Here is a 19,321-nt window from a genome sequence, read left to right as displayed (position 1 = left end):
AACAAAAACAGTAAAACATGGAAATGAAACCACATTATAAGTGAAAAAGTTATCCTTTTTAGTTTCTGAATTGACATTTTTGGGATATTTATCCTAATTTCTGACCCATTTCATATCCCAATATGTGTGCTTTCTAACTCTTCTGGTTAAAGACCACTGTTTGACAGGCTTTAATCTCTAATGCCCGTTTCAATCATGGGAGCTTCTGAAAAGACTCCTAAGAGCTGAATTCTTGGATTGAGGTCGTTTAGAAGTGACCGCTAGAAATGTACAGCCGTTCCTGTTCAGTAAACTGGGAGATATGGGTCTCAAAAAATCACAGTTTCAGAATAGGAAAGAAATTGCAGTCGCACACATTCCCCTCGCCCTTATTTTTGAAAACAACAGAAATTCAGCTTCTAGGAGTCTTTTCAGAAGCAGCCCCTGTGTTTAAAAAAACAAACAAACAAACAAAAACAATACATCAGCCTGGAAGCCTGACAGAAATGTTTGAAGCAGAAACAGCAACAGAGCGAGATAGAGCTGACAAATAATAGAGGATTACACCGGTCAGAGATCAAACAATCCGGAAAATATACAGGGAGTACACAAAGCACCCCTTTCTGGGTTAATCCTCTCTTAGAAAAAAATAAAAATAAAATAGTAACTCAGTGAAGGTTTCCATCGCTATATAATATATATATATATAAATAAATTACATCTTAAACTAGTAATGAATCAATAATATTGCAACACGTCATACTGCAGTATTCGTAACGAGTTTCAAAATGCAGAAAGTACAGAAGCTTTCTATCCCTCCACCCCCTCGCCCCCTCCACCTCTCCCCTCCTAGCTGTTTGATATTTCTAGTGTTTCAAGTGGTTTTTTAAAGGTCCGTTTTCTAAATATTCCCCTGCTGCCAAAATAATCCCTCCCACCCACCTCGGCGGACGGCTGCATGGGTGCCGTTCAGACCTGGGGTAATTCCAATCGGAATTGTGCAGATCCTAATTACCGGTGATTGAACGTACAATGCCATTGTTATTGCAGTTGAACCAGATCATTGATTGCAGTTCAGTTACACATTTATTTCTGATTCCATCATCATTCTTGTATTTTCAACCACTTCCGGTGACCCCCCATTTGTACCTGGGATTATTGCTGGTTATTTAGAATAAATCGAGTAAGCATGTTCATGTGGGTACTTGTTTATGTGACTGTTTAGTGCATAGTTGTAATTACTGCAGCGTAATTGTAGCTGGGATTGTAATTGAATAAAATAGCATTGAAATTGGAATTGCAATTTCAGCAAGCAGTTCTGCTGTAATTGAACCCAGGTCTGGTGCCCCCAGCCCTTCTCGTGAGCTTCTTCACAGAGTTAGGGAAGCTGTCGTGGTGTGTCGAGTGCTGTAAGGCACATCACACGAGCACAAGAGACACACTTCACATGCTGCTGGAGACCGCAAGAGTACAACAAGTCATTGAAATCAGGATTGAAAAAAAAAATAACAATACAACTCGGAAATGGAACCCAGGTATAAGTGTGTGCATATTTATACAGGCTAGCCCCTTGAGTACAGCCTATGACTTGTATCTTTTTGAACTATACATGTATAATGATTTGGCTCCGGGAAGGTGTGGAGTCTGTGCCCTGGAGATTTTGGACATTCTACTACCCTGGCTGGCAGTGAATGTCTGCACACAGTTCTGGTGTGGGTTCTGCATTCTGCTTTCCTGTGAATATCTGCACACAGTTCTGGTGTGGGTTCTGCATTCTGCTCCCCTGTGAATATCTGCACACAGTTCTGGTATGGGTTCTGCATTCTGCTCCCCTGTGAATATCTGCACACAGTTCTGGTATGGGTTCTGCATTCTGCTACCCTATGAATATCTGCACACAGTTCTGGTGTGGGTTCTGCATTCTGCTCCCCTGTGAATATCTGCACACAGTTCTGGTATGGGTTCTGCATTCTGCTACCCTATGAATATCTGCACACAGTTCTGGTGTGGGTTCTGCATTCTGCTCCCCTGTGAATATCTGCACACAGTTCTGGTGTGGGTTCTGCATTCTGCTCCCCTGTGAATATCTGCACACAGTTCTGGTGTGGGTTCTGCATTCTGCTTTCCTGTGAATATCTGCACACAGTTCTGGTGTGGGTTCTGCATTCTGCTCCCCTGTGAATATCTGCACACAGTTCTGGTGTGGGTTCTGCATTCTGCTACCCTGTGAATATCTGCACACAGTTCTGGTGTGGGTTCTGCATTCTGCTCCCCTGTGAATATCTGCACACAGTTCTGGTGTGGGTTCTGCATTCTGCTCCCCTGTGAATATCTGCACACAGTTCTGGTATGGGTTCTGCATTCTGCTTTCCTGTGAATATCTGCACACAGTTCTGGTGTGGGTTCTGCATTCTGCTCCCCTGTGAATATCTGCACACAGTTCTGGTGTGGGTTCTGCATTCTGCTACCCTGTGAATATCTGCACACAGTTCTGGTGTGGGTTCTGCATTCTGCTCCCCTGTGAATATCTGCACACAGTTCTGGTGTGGGTTCTGCATTCTGCTCCCCTGTGAATATCTGCACACAGTTCTGGTATGGGTTCTGCATTCTGCTACCCTATGAATATCTGCACACAGTTCTGGTGTGGGTTCTGCATTCTGCTACCCTGTGAATATCTGCACACAGTTCTGGTGTGGGTTCTGCATTCTGCTTTCCTGTGAATATCTGCACACAGTTCTGGTGTGGGTTCTGTCATTGGCGCATCTCAATCACTGTAGGCAGTGAGAGCTGCGGCTTCATACATATTCATGTGTTGCTATGATACCACTCCTCTGCACTGGGGAGAGACCTTGTCACACACTCTGAGATTAAAACTTCCATTCATTCATTCTTTGTTGTGGACACATTATTTTTCCTTCTTTTCTGTTGGTGTTTAGAGGCCAGTTGTGACTTTGAACTGGGAGTAGATTAATCACAGCTGTTTGTACACAGTTAAGCCATGTTCTGCACTATGCTGTCCCTGTAGATAGCAGAGGTGTGATATAACACACACAAGACCACAGCAAACAGACACCAGTAATGACACAAAACGGCACGTGATTTTGGGACGCTGTGGCTCTAGTTCTGTCCCATGTGTGAGTGTGTTGTGTGTGTGTTTGTTTTTTTTTTAAACTAAATAAAATCTATCGTTCTATATTGATGCATTTTGGCCAAAATGCTCAAACTGCTCAGCTTCTAACCTTTTCTTTTTTTTATTTTTTATAAATATTACGTTTTTAAATGACAGACGCATTCTTGTCATACAAACATCTTCTCCAATATTAAACATTCATACATGTATGAATCTAACCCCACCAAACCCCTACACATACCTCCAGAGATAGCAAGGATCACATCAGAGAAACAGCTGCATGAGAACAGATGTTTTTTTAGTTACTTTAGTAAGCTGACAGAAATGTATATCATATATCTATTTTCGTAGTTCATTTATAAATTGCTAATAGTGGGTGACTATAATTGCAGCCTATCAAGCTGTTCCTGTAGATTGTTCTTTGTTTGCAGTAACTGCAGCAGCGCTACCACTGGTTTCCAAGCAACAGGACAGGAAAATAGTCCTCTTAAGCACCACTTGGCAATCTTCAGGTCTTCTTTAAAAAAGCCTTATGTGTGACTGAATGGAAATGAGAAAATTAAAGAGAGTATTTACTCCAAGAACTGTTGAATATGTATTTCCTGTGCATTTTTTATTGCTAAGTTCATTCACATCCTTTTCTGAGATCGGTCTGGTGTTCAGGAATTTTTTCCCACGGACCAATTAGAATCATAACAACAGTACTTCCAAGATGAATTTAACAAGCACCTATTATATTGCAGGAATATTAAAAGTACCATAATTTGTTTTGGGGGGGTGTGGGGGTCCTTTTCTCGCCAAACCATCCCAAGGAGGTTGGTGGGGCACTGTGGGTTCAGTCGCTGTGCCAGTTTACCTGCAGTACCTACTGTATTTAGTAATCATTTGTTTTCTATTGTCCTTGGACAGGTTTCACAGATTTATGGTGAAGTTCCACAATCTCCTAAACTGAGGCGTTCACCAACAATGCCAGCAAACGATGACCTCTTCATCACCAGAAAGTCAGCCGTGAAATCTGCCAAGCAGGGCAACGTGCAGGCTATGAATCTGGTGAATTCAAGCACTTTGACAAACACTGGTAAGTCCTTCTTTGATTGTTACTGCACACCACACTCATCAAATGCCTTTCATTTGACCCCATTATCCTCTGTGGCTTCTTAATTAGTCTGCTTTCTTAATCTGAACAACATCTTAAGGAAAGGGAGCAAATAAATACCTCTAAAGCTGAGGGAACACAAAGCCACATTTTCAGGAACAGTGGCTTGAAACCTGGTTCCAGAGACCACCGGGAGACCTAGTTTGAGACAACTGGGCTGTATCAAACCTCGTCTCCCCTGGTGTGCCGTGCAGTGGCCTGAAACCTAGCCTCCTGAAACCAAGTTCCAAGCCACAAAGTGTCTTTGTGTTCCCTCATCTTAAAGTGTCTCATAAATCATTCGCTGCCACCGGTCCCTTGCTCAGAGCTAATTCTGCTGGACCTGACGCGGCATTGCAAAGCAGTCCGGTGGGAGGAGGTCTGCTGGAGGGATAGCAATAGTTATGGTACAGCAAGTGACCGACCGACCGACCGGTGCTACACAATGAGGAAAGCAAATCGCCCCCTATCGATGTCGAGCGTTAATAATTAACAGACTGTAATCACAGTTCAGTGGGTGTGTAGGGCTCTGTTCTCAGGACAGTGTGAGCTCACTGCTGAGTGTTGCCGGGACACACACTCTCTGACAGGTCCCTGGCACGTCTAACCGCTTCCGTGCTAGGTGGAGTCAGCTCTGACGTTTATTTACTTTTTTCTGGACTTGGAGGAAGTGCCGCGTCATTAAACAGAACAAAAGAAAGGACAGCAGTGCTCATCCGGGAGCGCTCGGCTGTCCTGGGATCCCTGTGACTGTGGCTTGGTTATTTGTATCGTGTGTTTTGGTTCCAGATGCGGATTTTATATCATGCTATTCGGATCCGGTTTCACTTCAAGCCTGAACGCTGTTTACAGGGCAGGCACGTGCGAACCAGCTGAGTCTTTGATGTAGAAACCTGACCGCTAATAGCAACTGGACATGGGGCTGATGTGATTAACCTGTACCCTGCCAGGCTAAACCACAGCTCAGTACTGTTATGCATTTTACAGCACCAGGTAGTCCACCTGGATTCCATCCACCGCTTGTTTTTACTGCTGATCCCAGGATAACCGCGGACAGGTGGTTGATGCGATCCAAGGTGATTTCTCAGTGCTGTAAAAGGCTGTAAAGAATCCGGCTGTGGTTTATCCTGGTGGGGTAGAGGCTGATCAGACTGAATCCATACCCAACCTGAACTCTTATGTTTTGTCTTATAGGGTTGCTGGGTTTGTCACTGGCTTCATATCCCTGATGCTTCCACCCCCCCCCCCCCCCCCCCCCCCGCCCCCATGCGCAGCCTTCAGTATTTCAACTGAACAGAAATAGAAAAGCAATCGAAATGAAACTGTGTTTCTATGGAAACAGGCTTCGCTGCAGAGCGTGTCAAGAGTGTCATCAGCTTGAAATGAATTCTGATGCACAGCGTTGAGGAGGGTCCTCGGGCCATGGCATACCTGCTCCGTGACAGACTCTTATTTCTCGTAAGCGGGAGTCTAGCAGATTGTTTGTTTTTTCTGTCGTGTAAAAATACAGCTCTGTCCTGCGCATCTACCGTTTGCACAAGCAACATGTTAGAACCGCGATCATGAGGCTGCATTTGTAGCTCTGGTAGAGTTCTGCAGTCCTCTGGGACAAGAGTCGAGATATCCCCACTCTGCCAATTACTGTACAGCAAGCAGCATATCCATTCACACCCAAGTGTGCAGCGCTCTACAGTTGTATTCATTTATTTATGTCATTTTTTTTATTGTCGTCCTACCCTTTGAAGGTTGCAGTCGATCTAAGTGGGTCTCATGCTGTTTCTCAGACTAGTTTGGTCAGTATAAGCAATGTAAGTACGTGGGGCTTGTTTAACAGTAGCTAGAGCAAACAAATAGCGCAGAATTTAATCTACAGTACAGCAGGGCTACTGGTACCATATTTGACACCGTCTGCTTGCAGTCTGCACTCAATCAGGTAGAGCTATACACCCACAAACATTATATATTTATTTTTGGAGCTGCACACACCCGCCGACGCACTCTTTTGTGTTGCTATCTTTCTTGACAGTATGATCTCGAAGCTATAGACGTTTCCCAAGAATGACACGTTTTAGTTTAATTCTTAGGCAGAGCGCCCCCACGTTGCAGTTTCTTCTCGGGAGTCACCAGCTTTGCAGAGACGTGTTAATGAGCATTCACAGACAAGCAAGGCTAACGGATATAGAGGGGCAGGCAGGAACATTATTACACTTTGCATGTTTTTTTTTTTAAACCTGTTCTCCAATTGTGATGAAACGTGCTTATTGATTTAACAAAGAAGCTTTGCACAACTAGACTTTTCAGATCTCAGCCAACATCTTGTTTTTCTGACTAACAGAGAAGCAGTTTACTCTCTTACTGCTGATGTGAGTGCAGAAGGCTCTTGGAAAAGCCGGCTCTTAAACAGATGTAATAGCGGCCGGCCAGTCTATGGTCACGTAATTACAAATTGGCTTTGAAGCCCTGCTTTACCCACCTGGGGCCGCTTGCAGTGTCGTGGGTAAGAGTTCTGCAAAACAAAGATACTCCTCTTGAAGGGCTGCCCTGCAGAGGATTGATTCGGGACAGAGCTGAACTGAGCAGCTGTCAAACGCAATGCTCCCCCCGAAAAACATCAAAGTGATAACTCGCTTTCTGATGAGTCGGGAGGGAAATAAGAGTTTGATCACAGTGACATTCCAATGTATATGTTATTATAGAGTGTGTGTGTGTGGCCCGAGCTGACTGCATTAGCATAATTGGTTCTTTTCAAAGCTCCTTCAGGTCTGCGGGTCTGTTCAGCGCTGACTCCGGCTCTCGGTGGCGTTTGAAATTTCCTGTGGCAGTAATGTGACGGGCTGTCAAAAGCGGTTCCCTGTAGCACATGGCTCATATAGTGGTTTAAACAAAGGTAGTCCTTTGCATTCGATACCATATCTTACGCCGGTAAAGCACAACAGTGCAAGTGATGTGGTGTGTGTTTTTGTAATGCTTCCTGGAACAGAGCAGAAGGCGAATGCTGCTGTTTGAGGAGGTGAGAGGTGTGGAAAGCTGCTGGGGTCGTGAAAGGAGAGCCAAGCGCCTGGATTGACATGAATGCAAGCAGCTCATGAAAAGCTGTTTAAGGGTTTTTATTAAATTATTTAGAGAGATTTTCACTTTGTGGTATAAACTGCAGATGTGTCCAAAAATAAGCACTTTGAACACAGTATAACACACACACACACACACACACACACACACACACACACACAATATATATAATATATATATATATATTCTGAAAATCACAAATGTATGTTTGTAGTGCACTGCCATAAAAGTGAGGTGAAGCTTAGCGTGAAGATTTCCCAGTCAGTCTTGGCAATACGGACGGTGACCTTTGTGAAGCAAAATTGATGACAGCGTTTTTAAAACTCCGGGCAAGACCAGGCTTGATTATGTTCTCTTTTGAATTGAGCTGCATTGTTTGCTCGTGGCTTTTTAAGAGAATTCAGCACGGTTTGATCTGCCCTTCAAAAACTGTTTACATAAACTGTAAAGGCGGAATGTTGGTTTGCTGTTTCCAAATCCTAATGTTCGTGATTCTAATATAGAAGTTTATTCTACGCCAGTGTGTTTGTGGCTTTGTTGTGTCAAGATGGTGGTGGTGGGGGGGGGGGGGGGGGGGGGGGGGGGGGTGGCTTTGACTTGTGATCGAGAAACTTTTGAGGGCTGCCACTGATTGACACAAAAGGCTGGAATGTTGAGTGTGTTCTATGTAGCGTTACAGGCTGCTGTTCCCTGTGTTGTTCTAGGTGCAGCAGAGTGGCACCAGCCCCGCATCTCAGGAAAGCAGGGTCTCCTCGGGTATTCCAGGAGCAGCGGCAGTGTGGATTCAGATCTGCAGTTTTTGGGGACCAGCAGCCAGTTGGAGAAAGGTGAAGTGTTTGAACTGCTCTGAGCGTTGCGTGCGGCGAGCCTGAGGGAGTCATTGTTACAGCTCCTCTCGGAGGACCTGCGTTGATTTCTACAAAGTGACATTTCTCGTGGTTTGACCGTTCGTTCTTTCAAACTGCTCAATATTTGTCAGCGCATTGCATTGCCCTTTTGATGTGCAAACTTGATTTATTAATCTGCACTGGACCCTGTATCAATCTGAATGGGTGTGGAGACAAATTTCATTTGTAAATCATCATTGACGTCATTCGTAGTTTGTAACCTCCACTGAAATGCATTCATGAAACTTTTTTTTTTTTGGTTTAAAAAAAAAAAAAAAAAAAGTAACCATCTGTGGTTTAATAAAGAAAATCTTTCATTAAGAATGATTTTGGATTGAGGTGGCTATCAATCTCAAATCTTTCTTAACGCAGATGTTTCAATTCTGCTTTAGTGACAGGGTCGCATTGTAAAGGGGGAGCACAGCCTACTAGACAATAAACCCTGTCATACAACAGGGATGGGAATAAGACTCCCATTGCATAGCAGTTTGATCCATTCCTGGTTTTACTAGTTTAATAAGACACACACATGCTTGTTACCTGTACACTGTGGCTAACCAAGCTTGTAGTAAAAGCTGCAGTGGGTGAAACTGTTATGCAATCGGAGTCTTATTCCCATCCCTGATAAAGCGGGAAACTAAATATCGATCCTGGATCAGCCAAGGATCAGAATCAGGATGACTTTCTAACAATTAGCTCTTTCATTCGTTAGCTTTGAAACGACATCAATAAAAACATGTGCTGCAAACTGGTCAGTTATGTAGTTGTAAAGCAAAGGATTCCTGTTTCACAGCACCCCTCCACGCCAGTCTGAACCTCTCCACCAAGACCCAGAGGGGCCTCTACAGCCATCCCAGCGTTGAGCGCACCTTGTCCGGCCCCAGCACTGCCGGGGGCGGCAGCAGCAGCAGCATCGCCTCACAAGGTGCCTTCATCCTGCCATCGTACCCGCTGTCCTCCCCCGGGAGCGGGCAGCTCCACACCACCCCTCCCAGGAAGGGCATGGAGGACAGCGTGGGCTTCTCCAACACCTGGCCCAGCAAGCCACTCGATGGCACCTCCAACTCCAGCCCTCGCAAGAGGCTGCCCAGCTCCAGGACTGACGACACTCAAGGCAAGTGTCTTTATAGCTTTTGTGTTTTCGTTCTTTTTTTTTTTTTTTTCCCCCATTCGTGCACGTTTCGTTCGTTGTTTCCTTCTTTCTTTCAAAATGTTTTTTTGAGGAAAGAGCAACAATCCAGACTATTGACACTCTGGACTTTCCAGTGCGTTACTGATATTTTATTACCGTTCCCAGCTCTCAGTGCTGGTAGAAAATACACACTCCCAAAGGCACTCCATGTAATTAAATGTTTTTAACGTCACCATTTCGGTCTTTCTTAGTGTCCACTAAGAAAGAAGAAAAAAATGGGCACCCTTATGTGCAGATCGCGTCCACCTGTCTGTCTGCCGCACTCTGAACACAACAACTGTCTTGATTTTACACCGGCCTAGACCAATCTTTTATCATACACACCTAGACTCTGATAGACGTTTCATTTTGCATTTGGATAAAATGTTCCATTGTTTTGCAATTGCCCTCTGAATGTGCAAGCAGGTTTTATTATAACCTTGCCTACTCGGTGACGGCACAACAGACCAGTCGGCATTGGTGTGTGAAGCTACGGGCTGCTGGGTGTGTTGGTAGATGCAAGGCAAAGCCCTTGAAGCATGTGATTTGCGATTTATAAAAGGCTCCATTCCACCCAATTCCATTTTATAATGGTAAGCGGCACTCCCTTCAGTCTCCGTTCAAAATGCATTTCCACCCAAACCATGAAATGTTTCCTTCGTTAACCGAAAGGTCGTTCACAGTGATGCATTCAAAGCCGGGCGCGAGCGTGCTGCTGCATGTAATGTGTGAATATCAGGAAGCGTAATAATAAGGCAGGAAGCCCCTCAGTCACGGATAATACAATCGGTCTTGACTACATGAGGCCGTCGAGTGCAATCGGCTAAAGCCGTGAGTGCTTGACAAGCCCCGTAAGATCCTTTTCATTTTGGAAAGGCTTAATAGGAAAAACAAAACATCCTTCTTGTCTGTCGTTTTGTTTTTTCTTTCGTTCTTAGACATAAGGTATATAATTTCAGTGAGGATGCTGTTTATTCGCGTCTCCTAGCTCTTTTGTAATGACTTGACCATTAACCCAGTTCAGAGTTAGAGGTTATGTCCTGGGGATATTGGTTAGTTATGCCAGTTTGTTTTGCAAAGTATAAATGGGTGGCAGTGCTGTACAGTTCAGGAAAGCAGCCTGTGGTAGCCATCAAAAGGTCAAGGATACTTTGTTGATGTTGTTGTTGTTGTTGTTGTTTATCTGCTCAATTAAAATCCTTGTAAGCAAATTAAGCAAACAAAAAGCATGAAGCCTAAACATGTGTCTTCACGAGATCTGCTCATCTCAAGAAGAAACAGGCACTCTCAATATCTTTGCAGTGAAGCCCCAACGTTACTCCAGCGGGCTTGTGCAGTAATAAAAAGGAACGCTCTGATGAAGACGCTAGCCGAAGCGGTAGAACGCTTGACTTCTGTGTTTTTTTTTTTTTTATAATTATTTCCTTAGAGTCTACGATAGAGTGATTTTTCTGAAGTTACAGGTTTAAGTTAGATTATTTAAGTTAGGTTATTTAATTATCATCCCTGTCCAATCAAAATGCATTGTGCTGTACCCCCACAGTAGAAGTGACCCAGAAGAAGAACTCTCAGGTCTCCGTCCCTACTATAGTTAGACCCCCTCCCTACCGTTGTGGCTTCAGTAAGAGCAAGCCGGTGCCTCCCATTCCACGGGGGCCCCGGTCGTCTAGCCACTGTGACGCAGCAGCCAGGGATCACAAGCAGCAGTCTGGAGGTGTGTTGTGTGTGTGTGTGTGTGTGTGTGTTTGTTTGTTTGTTTGTTTGTTTATAGAAATATAGTTTCAGCGAGGATCCTGCTTCTTCAGGTTCTCATCTGGGTGGCACAGGGATAGGAAGTGACTTGCCCCCTAAGTGTAAAAACTGTGTTATACATAGAGATGCAGTCCTGGTTATGCCAGTTTGGTATGGGTAGTGTCAATGGGTAGTGCTGTACAGGGTAGTGTCAATGGGCAGTGCTGTACAGGGCAGTGTCAATGGGCAGTGCTGTACAGGGCAGTATCAATGGGTAGTGCTGTACAGGGCAGTGTCAGTGGGTAGTGCTGTACAGGGCAGTGTCAATGGGTAGTGCTGTACAGGGTAGTGCTGTACAGGGCAGTGTCAATGGGCAGTGCTGTACAGGGCAGTGTCAATGGGCAGTGCTGTACAGGGCAGTGTCAATGGGCAGTGCTGTACAGGGCAGTGTCAATGGGTAGTGCTGTACAGGGCAGTGTCAATGGGTAGTGCTGTACAGGGCAGTGTCAATGGGTAGTGCTGTACAGGGCAGTATCAATGGGCAGTGCTGTACAGGGCAGTATCAATGGGTAGTGCTGTACAGGGCAGTGTCAGTGGGTAGTGCTGTACAGGGCAGTGTCAGTGGGTAGTGCTGTACAGGGCAGTATCAATGGGTAGTGCTGTACAGGGCAGTATCAATGGGTAGTGCTGTACAGGGCAGTGTCAGTGGGTAGTGCTGTACAGGGCAGTGTCAATGGGTAGTGCTGTACAGGGCAGTGTCAGTGGGTAGTGCTGTACAGGGCAGTGTCAATGGGTAGTGCTGTACAGGGCAGTGTCAGTGGGTAGTGCTGTACAGGGCAGTATCAATGGGTAGTGCTGTACAGGGCAGTATCAATGGGCAGTGCTGTACAGGGCAGTGTCAATGGGCAGTGCTGTACAGGGCAGTGTCAGTGGGTAGTGCTGTACAGGGCAGTGTCAGTTGGTAGTGCTGTACAGGGCAGTGTCAATGGGTAGTTCTTCTAACAGTAGTTAAAGAGACTGCGGCCTATAATGGCCAGGGTTTCATCAAAGGGCAAGGATGCTTTCGTCATTGTTGTTTTTGTGTGCTGTTGTTCTATTAAAAACCTAACAGACTTCAGTAGGTAAAAGGTATGAATTCACTAGCTGCTAGTTTGTTTAATGTACTTGGTTCCTTCACGCAGTCTGCTCATCATGAGAAGAAACAGATACAGGAGTGCCTTTCACTTGCAGCACGGTCAGCTGGTAACCAATTCCATGAACACAACGCTCTTCCAATGGGCTTGTGTTGTAAAAAGGGCCGCGCTGAATAAACTTCACTGTATAATCTAAGATTGAGTGATTCTGAAGTTAGTGGTGTGCGTTAAGTAACCGGGAGGACTCGGAGCGAGAATTTTTCCACTCTCTCAAATCACAGATGAAATCTGCTTCAGTGGGTTCTTTCACTTAGCTGCTCATAGAGAGACTTGGTTCCTTAATGCACCCACAGATTATCTATCAAAGCTAGACTGTTCATCCCTGACCAATCGATGCATTGTGCTGTGCCCCACAGTAGAAGTGGCCCAGAAGACGCGCTCTCAAGTCTCCCTGATTCCTACTCTAGTTAGAACCCAAGCCTCCCGTCGCGGCTTCAGTACAAGCAAGACAGTGCCCCCCATTCCACGGGGGCCCAGCCTGTCTGGCCTCGCTGACGGAGGAGCTCAAGACCACAAGAAGGAGTCACGAGGTCTGTGGGAGAGAGCTTTTTCTTTCTCTTCTTTCTCTTTCTTTCTTCATAGAAATATAACTTCATCGAGGATCCTGCTTCTTCAGGTTCACAGCTGGGTGGCACAGGGATATGAAATGACTTTGTGGATAAGCTGGGATATTTACCCAGAGGTCTGCTAGCTCTTGTGTAGTGATTTGACCACTAAACCCAACTTTCTCTGAGTTACAGGTAGAGATTATGTCCTGGGGCTTTTGGTTGGTTATGCCAGTTTGTTATGGGTAGTGTAAATGGGTAGTGCTGTTCAGTTCAGAGTAGCAGCCAGTGGTGGCCAGGGTCTTTCATCAAAGGGCAAGGATGCTTTTGTCATTGACGTTGTTGTCATCGTCGTTGTTGTCTTTGTTTTGTGTGCTATTACTCTATTAAAGTGCTAAGCAAAACATATAAGAAACGTAAGTAAGTAAGTCTAAACGTTTGTCTGCTTGACATGGTCCAATCGATGCATTGTGCTGTGCCCCACAGTAGAAGTGACCCAGAAGACGTGCTTTCAAGTCTCCCTGATTCCTACTCTAGTTAGAACCCAAGCCTCCCGTCGCGGCTTCAGTACAAGCAAGACAGTGCCCCCCATTCCACGGGGGCCCAGCCTGTCTGGCCTCGCTGACGGAGGAGCTCAAGACCACAAGAAGGAGTCACGAGGTCTGTGGGAGAGAGCTTTTTCTTTCTCGTCTTTCTCTTTCTCTTTCTCTTTCTTTCTTCATAGAAATATAACTTTAGCGAGGATCCTGCTTCTTCAGGTTCACAGCTGGGTGGCACAGGGATAGGATGTGACTTTGTGGATAAGCTGGGATATTTACCCAGAGGTCTGCTAGCTCTTGTGTAGTGATTTGACCACTAAACCCAACTTTCTCTGAGTTACAGGTAGAGATTATGTCCTGGGGCTTTTGGTTGGTTATGCCAGTTTGTTATGGGTAGTGTAAATGGGTAGTGCTGTTCAGTTCAGAGTAGCAGCCAGTGGTGGCCAGGGTCTTTCATCAAAGGGCAAGGATGCTTTTGTCATTGACGTTGTTGTCATCGTCGTTGTTGTCTTTGTTTTGTGTGTTATTACTTTATTAAAGTGCTAAGCAAAATGTATGAGAAACGTAAGTAAGTCTAAACGTTTGTCTGCTTGACATGGTCCAATCGATGCATTGTGCTGTGCCCCACAGTAGAAGTGGCCCAGAAGACGCGCTCTCAAGTCTCCCTGATTCCTACTCTAGTTAGAACCCAAGCCTCCCGTCGCGGCTTCAGTACGAGCAAGACAGTGCCCCCCATTCCACGGGGGCCCAGCCTGTCTGGCCTCGCTGACGGAGGAGCTCAAGACCTCAAGAAGGAGTCACGAGGTCTGTGAGAGAGCTTTTTCTTTCTCGTCTTTCTCTTTCTTTCTTCATAGAAATATAACTTTAGCGAGGATCCTGCTTCTTCAGGTTCACAGCTGGGTGGCACAGGGATATGAAATGTCTTTGTGGATAAGCTGGTATATTTACCCAGAGGTCTACTCGCTCTTGTGTAGTGATTTGACCACTAAACCCAACTTTCTCTGAGTTACAGGTAGAGATTATGTCCTGGGGCTTTTGGTTGGTTATGCCAATTTGTTATGGGTAGTGTAAATGGGTAGTGCTGTTCAGTTCAGAGTAGCAGCCAGTGGTGGCCAGCGTCTTTCATCAAAGGGCAAGGATGCTTGGTTGTCATTGACGTTGTTGTCATCGTCGTTGTTGTCTTTGTTTTGTGTGTTATTACTTTATTAAAGTGCTAAGCAAAACGTATGAGAAACTTAAGCAAGTCTAAACGTTTGTCTGCTTGACATGGTCCAATCGATGCATTGTGCTGTGCCCCACAGTAGAAGTGACCCAGAAGACGCGCTCTCAAGTCTCCCTGATTCCTACTCTAGTTAGAACCCAAGCCTCCCGTCGCGGCTTCAGTACGAGCAAGACAGTGCCCCCCATTCCACGGGGGCCCAGCCTGTCTGGCCTCGCTGACGGAGGAACTCAAGACCACAAGAAGGAGTCACAAGGTCTGTGGGGTTAGGGTTAGAGCTTTTAACTATTTATTTTTCTCTTTCTTTTTCCCCTATGTGGATAAGCCGAGTTACGTACAAAACATTAGAAGTCCCTTCAGCTTTGGCCAGCTGAATCTTACAAGATGATAACGGCTTCACCAACAACCCACGCTTTCACCACAGAGCTCCCCAATTTAATCATCAAACACTGGCAGCGTCCTGTCGCTTGTTACCCCCGTTACAAAACTTGCAATATCTTTACATGAAGCCAAGGAACACAGTGCTACTCCCACGGACTTGCAGTCAAAAAGAACTTGCTGATGAAGGCACTGTCTGAAGTGTGTGTATACTGTACTACTGTAGACTTATCATCCTTGTCCAACCAATGGATTGTTCTGTGTCCCACAGTAGACATGACCCAGGAGAAGCACTCTCCAGTCCCCCTGAAACCTGCTCTGGTTCGAACACCTTCCTCCCGTCGCGGCATTAATGGGACCAAGCCGGTGCCCCCCATCCCAAGGGGGGCCTGCTTACCCAGCCTCGCTGACGGAGGAGGGAGGGATCCCAAGAAGGCAGGGGGGACCCAGGAGTCTGGAGGAGAGAAGAGCCTCGCGCTGGACCTGTCTGAGCTGGACGTGAAGGATGATGAACCTGACCATGAAGAGGTCAGTGTGAGTGCGAGTGTGAGTGTGTGCATGTCTGAGCTGATTTTAAAGTATTGAGGTTTTGTTAGGATGCTTAAGTCATAAATATCTAACTACTGGCAAGCCCAACAAGCCTTTTTGATCTTTTTTGTATTAGGATAGACCCATAGCCAGAATAATCAAGATTAGGCAGCCTGATTATGAAGAGGTATGTACTGTATCTGTGTATGTGCGTAACTTGCAAGACACACACTAATAGCTGATAAGTTGTTTCATGCTATGCTTTTGCACTTGGGACATTCCATTAAATACTTGGCATAGGTCATTAATATCAGATCAAGTCTGTACTGTACTAGCAAGCAAGTGTGAGGATAGACCAGGGCTAAGCAAGGTTCCAGCCAGAACAAATAAACCTGTTCACTGTGTGCTGTTCTGCATTTATACTTAATTTAAAGGGTGTCAGTTTTGAACTTTGAGTGAGCCTTTTAACAGATAATATTTTTTTTTACATGAAGAGTGCACACTTGCACGGGCATTGGCTCTCCAGTGTAGTTTCTTATTATTCAACAACCTTGTGTTAGTGTTCCCCTCCACCCCCTGCTGAAAAAGCACACTTAAGCGAGTGTTTAAATGCTGCTTCTGAAAACGGCCATTGGTCTCTCTCTCTCTCTCTCTCTCTCTCTCTCGCTCTCTCTCCCTCTCTCTCTCTCTCTCTCTCTCTCTCTCTCTCTCTCTCTCTCTCTCTCTCTCTCTCTCTCTCCCTCTCTCCCTCTCTCCCTCTCTCTCTCTCTCTCTCTCTCTCTCTCTCTGTCTCTCTCTCTCTCTCTCTCTCTGTCTCTCTCTCTCTCTCTCTCTCTCTCTCTCTCTCTCTCTGTCTCTGTCTCTGTCTCTCTCTCTCTCTCTCTCTCTCTCTCTCTCTCAAATTCAAATTCAAATTCAAATTGGCTTTATTGGCATGACAATAAAAATAATTGTGTTGCCAAAGCACATACATGGCATAACCAACTCAAATATACAGACAAAGAATTTTTCTTAATACTAACAGTATCCCTCCTCCCTCTATATTAATACAGTAAACAGAATCCCTCCCTTCCTCTCTATATCAAACAGTACCCCCTTCCCCCCTCTATATTAAACAGAATCCCCCTCCCTCCCTCTATTAAACAGAATCCCCCCTCAATTAAACAATACCCCCTCCCTCCCTCCCTCCCTCTTTCTATATTAAACAGAATCCCTCCCTCCCTCCCTCTCTCTTTTCCCTCTCTAGTGTGACGTGTTCACGGTCTGTCCCTCAGGCTATGACAGGTCTCCACGTATTGACCAGCCAGTCTGGCTGTGTGTTTGTCTTCCCCCAGCAGGATTGACAGCTTCTGGGTATCACACATTTTTGGGAATTCTGGGACTAAATCACAGAATTTGGGGAAGAAAATGTCCCTTATGTTTTTATATTTTTCACAGTGTGCCAGGAAGTGAATCTCTGTCTCGACCTCTCCTGTCTCACAGTGACCACAGTGCCTGTTCTCCCTGGCCAGCCAGGTTTGCCTCTGTCGGCCTTTTTCAATGGCCAGGTTGTGGTCACTGAGCCGGTATTTGGTCAGGATCTGCCTCTGCTTTGTGTTTCTGACAGTTACCAGGTATTCTGCCAGGGTGTAATTTCTATTTAGGGTCCGATAGCACTCTAGTTTGTTTTGTGTTTTAGTGTTTGTATCCCAATGGTCCAGATAGGAGTGTTTCAGGTGTTTTATAATTTGGTTGACACTAATTGGAATTGTTTTTGCAGTGCTGTCCTGAAGCTGACTGATGTCAGTGTTGCTCAGCTCAGTGAGCTTCAGGACCAGCTGGCTGAGGGGACTCTTTTCTGGGCTGAGCTCTTGGTATTGCAGGGCTTTATGATGGAGTGAGTTTGGGTCACTAGTTTTTAGATGAATCCAGTATTTTAATGCTCTTTTTTGGATGTTAATAATCAATGGATAAAGGCCTAATTCAGCCCTGCATGCATTGTTTGGTGTTTTTCTTTGTAATCTCATGATGTTTTTACAGAACTCTGCATGCAGGGTTTCTGTGGGGTGTTTGTCCCATTTTGTGTAGTCCTGGTTGGTGATTGGGCCCCACACTTCACTGCCATAGAGAGTAATTGGCTGAATTACACTTTCAAAAATTTTGAGCCAAATTTTGACGGGGGGATTTATATTGTAGAGCCTCCTCTTTATGGCATAAAAAGCCCTGCGTGCTTTCTCCTTTAGTGCATTCACTGCCAGGTTAAAGCTCCCTGATGCACTGATGGTCAGACCCAGGTATGTGTAGCTGCTGGTGTGCTCTAGGGTGGTGTTACCTAGAGTGAAGTGGTACTTATTTCCCTGAGATCTGGCTTTCTTCTGGAATATCATGACTCTGGTCTTGTTCATGTTTACTGTCAGGGCCCAGGTCTGACAGTACTGCTCTAGCAGTGCCAGGCTCTGCTGCAGCCCCTGCTCTGTGGGTGACAGCAGGACCAGGTCATCTGCATAGAGCAGAAACTTGACTTCAGTGTCATGTAGAGTGAGGCCAGGGGCTGCAGACTGCTCCAACACTGTGGCCAGCTCATTGATATATATGTTGAACAGTGTTGGGCTCAGACTGCAGCCCTGTCTCACCCCACGCCCTTGTGTGAAGAATTCTGTTCTTTTGTTGCCAATTTTCACACCACACTTATTTTCTGAGTACATCGATTTTATGATGTCATAGACTTTACCCCCTACACCACTTTGAAGAAGTTTAAGAAATAGTCCTTTATGCCAAATTGAATCAAATGCCTTTTTAAAGTCTATAAAGCAAGCGAATATTTTTCCTTTATTAGTTTGATGGACGTGTTTATTGATTAGGGTGTGTAGGGTGTAAACATGATCAGAAGTGCGGTGTTTTGGTAGAAATCCAATCTGACTCTTACTCAGGACACTGTGTTCGGTAAGGAAGGCCAGTATCCGGGCGTTAATGATACTGCAGAACACCTTCCCCAGATTACTGCTCACACAGATGCCCCGGTAGTTATTGGGGTCGAATTTGTCTCCACTTTTATATATGGGTGTTATAAGCCCTTGGTTCCAGGTCTCAGGGAAATACCCAGCTCTCAGTACAAGATTGAGGAGTTTGAGCAGGGCCTCCTGCAGCTTGGGGCTGCTGTGTTTGAGCATCTCAGCGTTGATGCTGTCAGGTCCACTTGCTTTTTTTGATTTGAGGGCCTTGAGTTTATCACTCAGCTCCTCCACCGTGATTGGGGTGTCGAGGGGGTTCTGATTGTCCTTAATACAGGATTCTAAATTTTTTAGTTTTTCACAAATGGCATTTTGAGTTTTTTGTTCTTTGTTTTGTATTTCTTTGTAAAGTTTTTCAAAATGTTTTTTCCAAATGTTTCCATTTTGGATGGCCAATTCTTCTTTTTTTGTTGAATTTAGGTTATTCCAGGTTTCCCAAAAATGATTTTGGTTTATTGACTCCTCAATTTCGCTGAGTTGTTTATTAATATGGTCTTGTTTTTTATTTCTTAGAGTGTGTTTGTATTGATTCAGTGCCTCACAGTATCTGAGACGTAAGTCTGGGCTGTCTGGATCTTTATGTTTTTGATTGGATAGCTGTCTTAGTTTTTCCCTTCTAGTTTTACATTCTTCATCAAACCACTTTTCTTTGAATTTATTCTTTTGGTTGTTTTTCCGATTTACTATTTTTAATTTAGATTTTTCTGCTGCTTTTCTAAATATGTTATTCAAATCTTTTACAGCCAGAGTTACTCCTGTTTTTGTGTGTTGATACTGTGTGTTTTGAAATGTGTGTATTAGGGTTTCTATTTCATTGGTGCCAATTG

The 19,321-nt window shown here is 45.0% G+C and overlaps 1 protein-coding gene and 1 long non-coding RNA gene across 3 annotated transcripts in view; both read left to right on the top strand.

Moving 5' to 3' along the window:
• LOC117421894 (TOG array regulator of axonemal microtubules protein 1-like) overlaps positions 1-19,321 on the top strand; it is a 40,718-nt gene that overhangs the window by 3,378 nt on the left and 18,019 nt on the right. Inside the window, exons 2-5 of one of the 2 annotated variants that reach the window (XM_058990542.1) lie at positions 4,019-4,187; positions 8,018-8,140; positions 8,994-9,314; positions 15,251-15,504. In XM_058990542.1, the coding sequence (XP_058846525.1) occupies positions 4,019-4,187; positions 8,018-8,140; positions 8,994-9,314; positions 15,251-15,504 (867 nt within the window). Of the gene's footprint in view, positions 1-4,018; positions 4,188-8,017; positions 8,141-8,993; positions 9,315-15,247; positions 15,505-19,321 lie in introns of both variants that reach the window. The other variant, XM_058990541.1, reaches the window with a different exon arrangement.
• Positions 11,976-15,117, top strand: LOC131698527 (uncharacterized). The gene is made up of 3 exons (XR_009307612.1): positions 11,976-13,500; positions 14,010-14,183; positions 14,681-15,117. It is a non-coding gene; the product is annotated as an uncharacterized LOC131698527 (long non-coding RNA).

The sequence above is a fragment of the Acipenser ruthenus genome, chromosome 18 (assembly GCF_902713425.1).
Source record: "Acipenser ruthenus chromosome 18, fAciRut3.2 maternal haplotype, whole genome shotgun sequence".
NCBI classification, from domain to species: domain Eukaryota; kingdom Metazoa; phylum Chordata; class Actinopteri; order Acipenseriformes; family Acipenseridae; genus Acipenser; species Acipenser ruthenus.
This window is presented reverse-complemented; position numbering and strand designations above follow the sequence as displayed.